The sequence below is a fragment of the Artemia franciscana genome, chromosome 15 (genome assembly GCF_032884065.1).
Source record: "Artemia franciscana chromosome 15, ASM3288406v1, whole genome shotgun sequence".
NCBI lineage: Eukaryota > Metazoa > Arthropoda > Branchiopoda > Anostraca > Artemiidae > Artemia > Artemia franciscana.
The window spans coordinates 32,680,669-32,692,219 of NC_088877.1; the positions used below are offsets into that span (position 1 = coordinate 32,680,669).

The 11,551-nt window shown below is 37.5% G+C and overlaps 1 protein-coding gene across 1 annotated transcript; it reads left to right on the top strand.

Moving 5' to 3' along the window:
- Nucleotides 1-5,397: 5,397 nt before the first annotated feature.
- On the top strand, nt 5,398-6,099 carry LOC136036577 (uncharacterized). The gene has a single exon (XM_065718879.1). It carries the CDS (start codon nt 5,398-5,400, stop codon nt 6,097-6,099), a length of 702 nt encoding a protein of 233 aa, XP_065574951.1.
- Nucleotides 6,100-11,551: the final 5,452 nt, after the last annotated feature.

Here is an 11,551-nt window from a genome sequence, read left to right on the forward strand (position 1 = left end):
TCTATCAACCAAGCTTCATCCCGATTCCTACACTCCAAGCGTTTTTCCAAGATTTCCCCCTCCAACTCCCCCAAATGTCAAACGATCTGGTCGGGATTTGAAATAAGAGCTCTGAGACATGAATTCCTTCTAAAAATCAAATTTCATTAAGATCCGATCATCTATTCGTAAGATAAAAATACCCCAATTTTCACGTTTTCCAAGAATTCCGGTTTCCGCCTCCAACTCCCCCCAACGTCACAGGATCTGGTCGGAATTTAAAATGAAAACTTTAAAGCACAGGATCCCTCTAAATATCAAATTTCATTAAGATCTGGTCAACCTTTCGTAAGTTACAAATACCTCAATTTTCAAAATTACCCCCCCCCCCTCCAATTCCACCAAAGAGAGCAAATCCGGTACGGTTATGTCAGTCACGTATCTTGGACAGGTTTTTATTCTTCCCATCCAGTTTCTTCCTGATCTCACCGCTTTTAAGTATTTTCTAAGATTTCTGGTCCCCCCCCCAACTGCCCCCCCTAATTACGCTTGATCCGGTTGAGATTTAAAATAAGAGATCTGAGTTACGAGGTCCTTCTAAATATGAAGTTTCATGAAGACCCGATCACTCCTTCGTAAGTTAAAAATACGTCATTTTTTCTTATTTTTAAGAATCAACCCCCCCCCCCAATAGATCAGATCCATCCCAATTATGTAAATCACGTATGTAAGACTTCTGCTTATTTTTCCCAACAAGTTTCATCCCAATCCCTCCAATCTAATCGTTTTCCATGATTTTAGGTTCCCCCACCCCAAACTTTCCCCAACGTCACCAGATCCAGTCAGGGTTTAAAATAAGATCTTTGAGACACGATATCCTTCTAAATATCAAATTTCATTGAGATCCGATAACCCGTTTGTAAGTTAGAAATATCTCATTTTTTCTAATTTTTCAGAATTAACCCCTCCCCCAACTACCCCAAAGAGAGCGGATCCGTTCCGATTATGTCAATCATGTATCTAGGACTCGTGATTATTTTTTCCACCAGGTTTCATCCCGATCCCTCCACTCTAAGTGTATTTCAAGTTTTAGGTTTCCCCTCCCTACAACCCCCCCCCCCAATGTCACCAGATCTGGTCGGGTTTAAAATAAGAGCTCTGAGCCACGATATCTTTCTAAATATCAAATTTCATTGAGATCCGATCACCTGTTCGTAAGTTAAAAATACCTTATTTTTTCTAATTTTTCGGAAATAACCCCCCCCCCCCCAAACTATCCCAAAGAGAGCGGATCCGTTCCGTTTATGTCAATCATGTATCTAGCACTTGTGTTATTTTTCCCACCAAGTTTCATCCCGATCCCTCCACTCTAAGTGTTTTCCAAGTTTTAGGTTTCCCCCTCCCAACTCCCCCTCCCCCTCAATGTCACCAGATCCGGTCGGGATTAAAAATAAGAGCTCTAAGATACGATATCCTTCTAAACATCAAATTTCATTGAGATCCGATCACTCGTTCGTAAGTTAAAAATACCTCATTTTTTCTAATTTTTCAGAATTACCCACCCTCCCCCAACTACCCCAAGAGAGCGGATACATTCCGATTATGTCAATCATGTATCTGGGACTTGTGCTTATTTTTCCCATCAAGTTGTATCCCGATCCCTCCACTCTAAGTGTTTTCCAAGATTTTAGGTTCCCCCCCTCCAACTCCCTCCAATGTAATCACATCCGGTCGGGATTTAAAATAAGAGCTCTGAGACACAATATCATTCCAAACATAAAATTTCATTAAGATCCCATCACCCATTCATAAGTTAGAAATACTTCATTTTTTTGGTTTTTTCCAAATTAACCGGCCCCCCACTCCCCCCCCAGATGGTCAAATTGGGAAAACGACTATTTCTAATTTAAGCTGGTCCCGTCCCTGATACGCCTGCCAAATTTCATCGTCCTAGCTTACCTGGAAGCGCCTAAAGTAGCAAAACCGGGACCGACAGACAGACAGACAGACCGACCGACAGAATTGGCGATTGCTATATGTCACTTTGTTAATACCCAGTGCCATGAAAACAGTCAGATCATAGTATGGGGTTCATAATCTGGGGCCTTCTGTTTGGAATAGTATACCGGCTGGCATCAGGGAGTCTGTCACTTTATATGGGTTTAAAAATAAATTGAAAATATTTTATTTAACTAATAGATTTTGAAGGGCAGGAGGTTTTTGATGTCTTTTTTTGCAGTTTCTTGGGGTGGTGCAGGGGCTGAAACTGGTAAATAATATTTAATAGTATTATTTTGTTGCATTTTGTTCATACGTATGTGTTGTTGTTTATTATATATAAGATAGGCTAGGTGGATAATAATGAGATGCTTTTATTTATGTTTATATTGTGGATAAAAATAAAACCTAACTACCTACCTTTCTTCAAATCCTCTTTATTCAACCCAAATTTAAAATAAAACTCCTCTCCACAACAGTCTTTAGCTTAGGAGTAAAACCTCAAAGACATACATTGATCCTCTTGACCCTGCAACTCTTAAATTTCTTAGTCATTTGGGGTTTGCTGGACTTTCCTCCATACTGACACACTTTCATCCATTACACCTTTTCCTTCATTCCACATCTCTGAAAGACCACAAAGGTCCAGCATTTTCTGACCTGATTTGGTCATGAGTAATATCTATCGTCTTTCAAGCTCCCCAAATAAGCTGATTTAAGAAGCCAAACTCTAGGTAGCCTAATTATTTTCTTACATGTTTCTCATGCAAGTGTTGCTTGTGTGAATTATGAACGATTTGTGTTTCCCCTTGGTTTTAGCGTGTAACTTTTGCAGCTGATGCTAACAAAATGACACCATATTTTGGCAACTTTTGTTTGATTTATCATAGAGATAGTAAACCAACAATTTCCGCCGTATTTTAATAGCGCGTTTACACGGAGAGGAAAACTTGACGGGAATCCTGTCTCGGAGACAGAATTTATGTTTACACACAGAGGGAAAAGTGGGAAAAGATTCTTGTCCTTTTGGCAGAAAATTTGAAAATTTTGTCTATTTTTTTGTTTATTTTTTGAGCGGTAAATTCAAATGTCTGAAAATAAAAATTAAATTCATGTACAATCTACGTAAATAGAACTCCAGGCTTACTGGTGTGTCTTACGTAATTACCATTCTGTACAAAAAGCATCCTCAGTTTTATGTCTATATGCTTGAAAAAGTAGGTAAGTTTATCGTTTAGACACTATTTTGCTGCTCAATTTCAACAAAACTGTAAGTATTCTCGTTCTTCTTGCCTACACATCCAGCAGAATTGGTCAAAAACGGTCTCGGTGAAAGGAATCCTTGCTGGTTGCTAGACTTTTTTTCTACCCGGATTCACGAACGGAATCCTTTCAAGTGGACCAGAATTCCTTTGTCCGCGACGGGAATTCTCGTCCGTGTAAACGCGCTATAAAACAGGCCTACAGGAAAAAATAAATTGGTATTTGACAAGATTTCAAAACGGATGAAACGGATATTTATTAGAATTATATTTGAAAATTATATTGCTTTGGCAGTAGAGTATCTAAAGCTTTATCTTTTCTTCAATTATTGTCATTTCTTTATTTAAGAGGTTTAGCACCTTTCAGATATTGTGAAGTTACTAGACTTATGTCTAAGCTAGATCCACCAGATCCCTATCTAGAGGGGAACCATGCTAAGCCTAAGAGCAATATTGCCATATCTCCTTCTCAAGTCACTAGGCCTGCAAATAATGACGACAATAAAACTGAAAAGTCCACGGCTAGACAGCCATCTACGTCTAGTGAAGGCACAATGATTTCTGTGAGTTCACCTCAGTGGTGTGAACCAAACTGTCAATTACCAGATGTTGAGAACCATCTGGCATTGGATGAATTCCAAGTAGTTCAAAAACTCAAGAAAAAGAATAACAAAAGAGAAAGGTTGACGGCCCCAATCTTTTGGTACCAACAGGTGAATCAACAGCTCCAACCCACAGTTATGAATTATCCATTCCAATGTTTGCTGTTTTAATCTCACCCGTCCAGAAAAATACCAGTCTCAAACCCCTAAAATTTGAACCAAAAAAACATATTAACTTTTTGAGGATGAACATTTTCAAGAAGTTAAGAAAGAAATTTGACCTATTCATTAACAGAAATGGAGAAACTGAAGTATTTGCCAATGATGCAGCCTGTCTGACCTCTCTGCTGGACTTGACACATATTGGTAATATGGAGGTAACTTGTAAGCCAAAAGAACAACTAATTCAAAAAGAAACTAGACTGGTCATTTATAATGTACCCAGTTTATATATAGACAATGACATCCAAGAGGGTCTTACTGATAGTTCCCTTTTATCTTACCCTCTGAAGTCAATAACAAGACTAAAAAAAAAGAAATGAAAACAATGAGTTAGTAGCAAGTAACTCTGTTCTTTGTGCACTTGAAGGAGACTATTCACCAGAAAAGTTATTCTTGTTTGGTGGAAGAGTTGCCTTTAGACTCTATGATGAAAAACCTATACAATGCAAACACTGCTTAAAATTAGGGCACACACAAATATTCTGTCCATTTGCCACTGCTGTTGTTTATAAAAACTGTACATCAAGGGGTCACTCTGAAAGCAACTGCCATAACCCAACAAGATGTATTAACTGTGGAGGTTCACATCTTTCTGATGACAGAAATGTTTGTAGATACAACCTACACTACTGAGAATACAAACAAAGAAGTCAGATTGTAAAAATAGCACAGGAGAAAAGAATACCAGTACCCATAATTGCTAATACTATGAGGAAAGAACCTCGTCAGCCTCATATAAACTATGTCAATACACCTTCTGGGAGACCAACTCCAGTCCAAGAGCTGAGAAGACAAGCTGAGAAGGTGTGGAAAAAAATTCCTGCTACCAAGTTGAATGAGACCTTCTCCCTATCAACTAGTGAGCAACCCATAAGTATAGCTAGCCCTTCTTTCCCCAGACTTGACCACAAAGTAGGAAGAATTCCTGCAGGTGTATCCCCCTCTCAACCCAAAAGACCTACATTCTTATCTATTAGGGGTAATGGACCCCAAAGAAGCAACATCGAGCCTCCAACACCCACAATCTTAGTTGGTAATCAACTAAGAAACTGGACAAAATTTATTATTACCCAGGAGCTTATTCGATCATCAAATTATGACACACAAATGAAAAATGAACTATGTGAGAAAACACTAGAAAAGCACTTTCCAGAGTCATTGCTGAAAGAAGTTACAGATGAATTTAAGGAACTAATTGCTATTGTTGCAGCTAAAAATATTCAAGTTCCCCAATGATTAGAAATCTACCCCCCCCCCAACTAATTAACAATGTTAGTGATATAGATAAACTGATAGTGTTACAGTGGAACGTTTTTTCACTTAATAATACAAAAATGATGGAACTTTGCTCGTATATTAATAAAGAAAAATTGGATGTAATTTGTCTCCAAGAAATACATTTAAATAATCTGAAAAAAGTATCCATACCAGGATACAAATGCTATCGAAAAGATAGAGATTCTGGCAGAAAAGGAGGTGGAGTGCTCATTTTTATAGCTGATAAAATAGTTCACTATCCATTACCATTAAAGCAACATGACCATGAAATAGATGTGGTAGGAGCATTAATCACTTTAAGCTCAGGAGACACTTTAATAATTAAATCTATGTATAACCCAAAGGGGGATACTGATATACATAATATTTTTTCATCAGAAGCAGAGGATCACAACTCCTTTATTTTTGGTGACCTAAATGCTCATAGCCCTCATTGGGAAGATATTGAACAGTCAAACCGAGCTGGGAAAAATGTTGAAAGATTACTGTTAGAAAATAATCATATAGCAGTTCTAACACCATATAATTTGCCAACATATTATAATATAAAAAATAAGAAATTTTCAACCATTGACATTCAAGTAGGTCCTGCTGCTGCTGTTGACCAGGTTTCAATAAGTAGAGTAACAGATCTACAAAGTGACCACTGCGCTATTAAGACTACAATCTCTAATATGTCTTACCAAACTAAACCTGGAAAAAGGAAGTTTATCAACAAGAAAGGTAATTGGCCAATGTTCAGACAAATCCTGCAATAAGACAATTATAATTTACTTGAAGATTTTTCCCAAATTGATGATAAAGTAAAAATACTTAACAGAATTATGATGGACGCCGCTCACAAAGCAATTCCCAAGACAAGCCCCAACACTTGGGCTCCAACTGGCAATAAGAGAATTAAAAATTGGTGGAATAACCTATGCTCTACTGCAGTGGAAGCTAAGAACGTAGCAAAAAAGGCATTTCAAAGACATCCATCAATGAGCACTGCAATTGAATATAAACGTAGCTCAGCAAAAATAAAAAAAAAAAAACATGTTTACAGGCCAAAAGAGAGGTATGGGAAAAAATTATGACTAACATAGATCATCAAACAGCAGTATCTAAGATTCACCAATACGTAAGCAAGATGAACAGCAAGAGAATGACACTTGATGATTGCAAATATGAAATAAAACACCAGGGTCAACTAATAACTTCTTATTTTCTAAAAGCTGACATTTTTGCAAACACATTCATAAAAAAAAAACCTCTAGACACTGTCTTGCCCAATCCACCTGTATGTGTCCTCCCTTCTGTAGCACAACACAAGAAGTCGTTAATGTTACCTTTTTCAAACAAAATTGAAATCGAAATCGAACACAAAATCGAACAAAAAAAAACCAGAAACAAAATTGGGGAACCTACGAGATATTATGAGATGCTGTGGACAAATAAAGTGTCTACCATTTCGAAATTCCCCATTTCGTTCTAGAGAAGATACAGTATGGTACTAAAGACTGAAATCAGGATATCTTTTCTGAATTCTGTCCAATTTCAATGGAATTTATACCATTCTCCACTATGCAGGTGGTCTTTAACAACAGAGGAAACTCCCCAACACATATTTTTTGATTGCCATATACTTGCACCTGAAACTAATAAGATTAAGATAATTTGTAAAAAACTAAAGATTGAAGAAATGTTTGACTCCATCATTAGCTTACAACTACCTCCTAATACTGAAAGGCCGATCTATAGGGTGATGATCCAAATTATGAAAAAAACAATGGAAAATGAGCTAATTTATTAATGAAGATCTACTGTGCAGAAGAGAGCAAGAGTGAGTAGGAAGAGCCGTATTGGTACCAGCCGGCCTCTTGGCCTTAAACTGCTGGGGACAGGCAGCTCAAGTACTTGCACTTCCCACAAACCAAACAGAAGAGAAGAGAGGATGAAAAAGAAGGATTGCTAGTGCCATCTTAAAGTCAAAGGGGTGAAAGGACTGTATGCAGTCTGTATACCCTCATACAAATTCTGGAATTGGACCAACTCTTTCAAAGTTCAATCTTCTCTAATTACAGGTAGCACTGTCTAAATAAAGAGCAATATGGCTCCTGTTTATTTTTTCCATGCCACTTAGTATGAAAGGAGTTGTCATAGAAGCTTTAGCAAGGTGTCATTTGACTGTAATTTGAAATTTCTTGTGCTTGTTTCAAGGTTAAAACAGATAAGAGGTCAACCAGCCCCCTCTTGCATTATATCTAGCCATCTGCTTTTTCCCCCTCTTGAAATTCCACAAACATCTGATCAAGAATCTGAAATGGCTCTTATATTAAAATACATGAAAGGCTCAACAACTCTACAATCAGGGATGGCAGGGGTCACAATGGCTCCTAGGATAAAAGATGATCCAATGATATATTTATTAACGATAAAAGCATATTTAGCATGTGGTTAATCATCAAGCAGTATCCTGTGATAACGCTACCTGAGCAAAGATCCCAATGGGTTCTATTATATTTTTTTTTTTTTATTTCCTAATGAGTGATTGTGTCAAATCACAGGTCATAAGAACTTCAGAGGGGGCTTACTCAGTTGGGAATGGGAAGCTCTACTACCCCTTTTTGAGAGTCAAAGGTGACTGGAGGGCAACCAGCCTCCTTTGGTATCCCTTTTAGCTGCCAAAACCTATAGACATCTGATCAAAATTACAGAATAAACATGTTATGCTATATGGCTGAAAGATGGCTGAATGACAGGATCTGCAAGTTATGTAGTTTATCCATTGTTTGTGTATACTTGCTGATTTTGGTATTTGGGAAGAGTAGTATGTTGGATCCTGGGTGTCAAAAAAGGCTAAAACTATTAAGGTAAAGGCCTTGGGAAATATTGAAGGCAGTGGCGTTTCTGAGCAGTTGGGGTGAAGGGGGCATTTACCCAACAATAATTTGGAGAAAAAATTACTAAGTAACTTTAAAAGTGTTGCTTGTTTTCAGTTTCAACCTTGTTCTTTACTATGAGCAGATAAATTTCTTTTAATTAATCAATCTTCATTTTTCATATATATATATATATATATATATATATATATATATATATATATTATAAACTAGCTGTTGGGGTGGCGCTTCGTGCCACCCCAACACCTAGTTGGTGGGGCGCTTCGCGCCCCCCCAAGCCCCCCCGCGCGCGTAAGTCGTTACGCGCCATATTAGTTACGCGCCATTGTAGTTGTGTCCCTGTGTCCCACCTGTGAATATAGATAGATTTATATATGTGTTTCAAACTACGTAAAAATTGCGAATATACAACATTTTTGGCTTTCCCACTACTGGGAGCTTTCCGTTTCCAATTGCCAGCAATTGATCTGAAAATGTTTGACCAGAGTCATCGTTTTGCAATCGGACACGCATATTTGTAGTTAATTTTAATATTTTTACGTGTGCCCATAAATTAGAATTTTTCAGGCAAGCATTCATTTCGTCTGCAGGAGTTAAACTACGTAAAAATTGCGAATATACAACATTCTTGGCTTTCCCATTGTCTGTGCATATACAAAGCCGTATATACTAATAATGACGTCATATGCAAACGCTCTTTTTACAAACAAACAAACATGCATACACACAACTCGTTTTTATATAGATAGATAGATAGATAGATACAATACAAATTAACTACGTAAAACTTGCGAATATACAACATTCTTCGCTGTCCAATTGTCGCTGCATATAAATAGATTGTCAGGTTTACCGACCCTCGAACATGCAACGTACAATTGTCCATGGGAAAAACAATCAGTATTAAGATCTATACCACATTTTTCTAATGATTGACCTTGAGCTTTGTTAATAGTGATTGCAAATGCTAATCGAATTGGGAATTGCAATCTTTTAAATTGAAAAGGCAGATCCGTTGGAATCATGGGAATGCGAGGAATAAGAACAGCCTCACCCTCAAAAGGCCCTGTCAAGATTGTGGCCTCTATTAGGTTTTCCATTGTTTTTTTTACGGCAAGTCGCGTGCCATTGCAAAGCTTTGGTGGGTTGATATTTCTTAAAAGTATTATTGGTACGCCTATTTTTAGTTTTAGCACGTGTGGTGGAAACCCTGAAAGATCTATGGAATTTAAAAATTCAGATGGATAATTAACCGCTTCATTTGGTTCCAAAACTGTGTCGACTGACTTGTAAAGGACTGCCTGGTCTCGAATCTTGGTCAAAACAATATTGTGTATTTCGTGGACGTCTATATTTTTGGGTGCGAGAATCGCTCTTTCACTCAGCCATTTATTATTTTTATAATTTTTTAGAATATCCGGAAATACTTTTTCAATCAATTCATTTTTGGACGTCACTAAATTACAAAAATCAGCGGGTAGTTGTATTACGTCCTGAAATTGAGTCTATCGTATCATAAATGTCTTTTTGTTCCGACGTTAACTTGGAAAGGTTATTTTGTACATACGACAATAGATCACTCGTACTGTAACTTTGTTCACGATCCAATTCTACACATGTCGAAACAGCAGCGATACGGTTAGGTGAAGGCATTCCCAAATCCTGAAGAGGTTTGTTTGCCATACGTACGCACAAATCTTCTATAATAACTAAAGTGTAGTTATAAATTTCTGATGTAAAATCAAAAGTCATATCTGACGTCTCTAACTGTTTTCGATGGAGTATATCTTCGGACATTTTTGACTTATATTTTTCCCATAACTCTGTAGGAGCTGATGGAGAGCAAGTTGTTAAAATGATGCCAAACAATGCAAGAATTTGACTTGGGGTTGACGTTTCGCACGCGTCATTGATGCAGTTATCCCAGTGTTGGTCATTCTCCAATAAATTCAGAGCTTGGCATGCACTACGGTAAGTGTCATGTATAGTACCGTTTACAGTTCTCAAATACTCAAAGGATGTCGGACCGGGTACATTCACCAAAAGCAGGCGTAGAAAGAAGCATTCATGTTGATTGGGGTGAACGGTGTAGAGTCTTCCTATCGTGGTATCTTTGAAGATGGTAGGTTGGCCGTCGACTGACTTACCCTGTTTTTGACGTTCAAATACTTTATTTTTAGTATTCCACGTGTAATACGAAGGCACTTCAGTATACAGCAGTTTTTTTGCAAAAGAATCATTTTTGCAAAGCGAAAAAAAGCTGTTAATTTTGTATCCGGTGGATTCAGGGCTCTTTGTTGCACGTTGGTTTCCGAGAAATAAACACGTTGACCATTCTGTAAATGTACCGCTAAGTGAACAACAGCTGGACTACGTTCATGTATCGGAAATGAAAGAATTCGCCAAACAGCTTCATTACTGCTTATGTATCTTCCAGCCTGATATTGTACGATTTCGTCGAAATCTTTGATTTCGGGCTGCAAGCCAAAAACTGCCATGTCACTGCCTTTGTTGACGTATTTACATATGTATTTGATTGCCTTTACGGAGTTACAGTATTCAACGTTTATGTGTGCATTAAATGTTTTTGATAATAATGGGGAATATGGAACAACCCACTGGTTATCTACTTCGATGGTGGTACCGTTGCCATTGTAGGTTCTTCAGTCATTTTACAATTATAAATTTCTCTTTCAACGGTCTTCTTACAATTAAAAATTTGTCTTTGAACGATATTCTTAAATACCTGTGTCCTGGTCGTCATTTATATTCCCTGTGTCCCGGTCGTCATTTGTGTCCCGGTATCCCAGTCTGTAATTTATCTTTGAGTGTCCCGGTCGTTATTTATATTCCCTCTGTCCCGGTCGCCATTTGTGTCCCGGTCTGTAATTTCTCTTTGAGTGTTTTTTGTTTTTAGTATTTTTTAGTTTTTTATATTTTTTCTTTTTTCAGTTTTCTTTTTCTTCCTTATTTTTCAGCTTCACTATGAAATACATATCGCCGAACCTTTGTTTTTTTTTAACTAAAATCTGGTAGGCATTGATGACCTTATCCAAGTCAAAACCCCGAACCCAATCATCATCGCTATCATTTTCAGTTTTGATATGTTTTGACTCTCGCTGTCCAGGTGGATCTTCATCTAACTGCGCGGTTTTGCGTTCTTTAGCCTCAAGCCTGTTTCCTTGCTGTTCTTTTGATTCCTCGGCACGCTTTCTTTTCTGACTTTCTCTATCAGCAGCAAGTTTTTTGCATAGACTCTTTGAGCATTTTCATCGGCTTTTGCCATTGTAAGTTCATCAGTTATTTTAAACTTAAACATTAATAGATT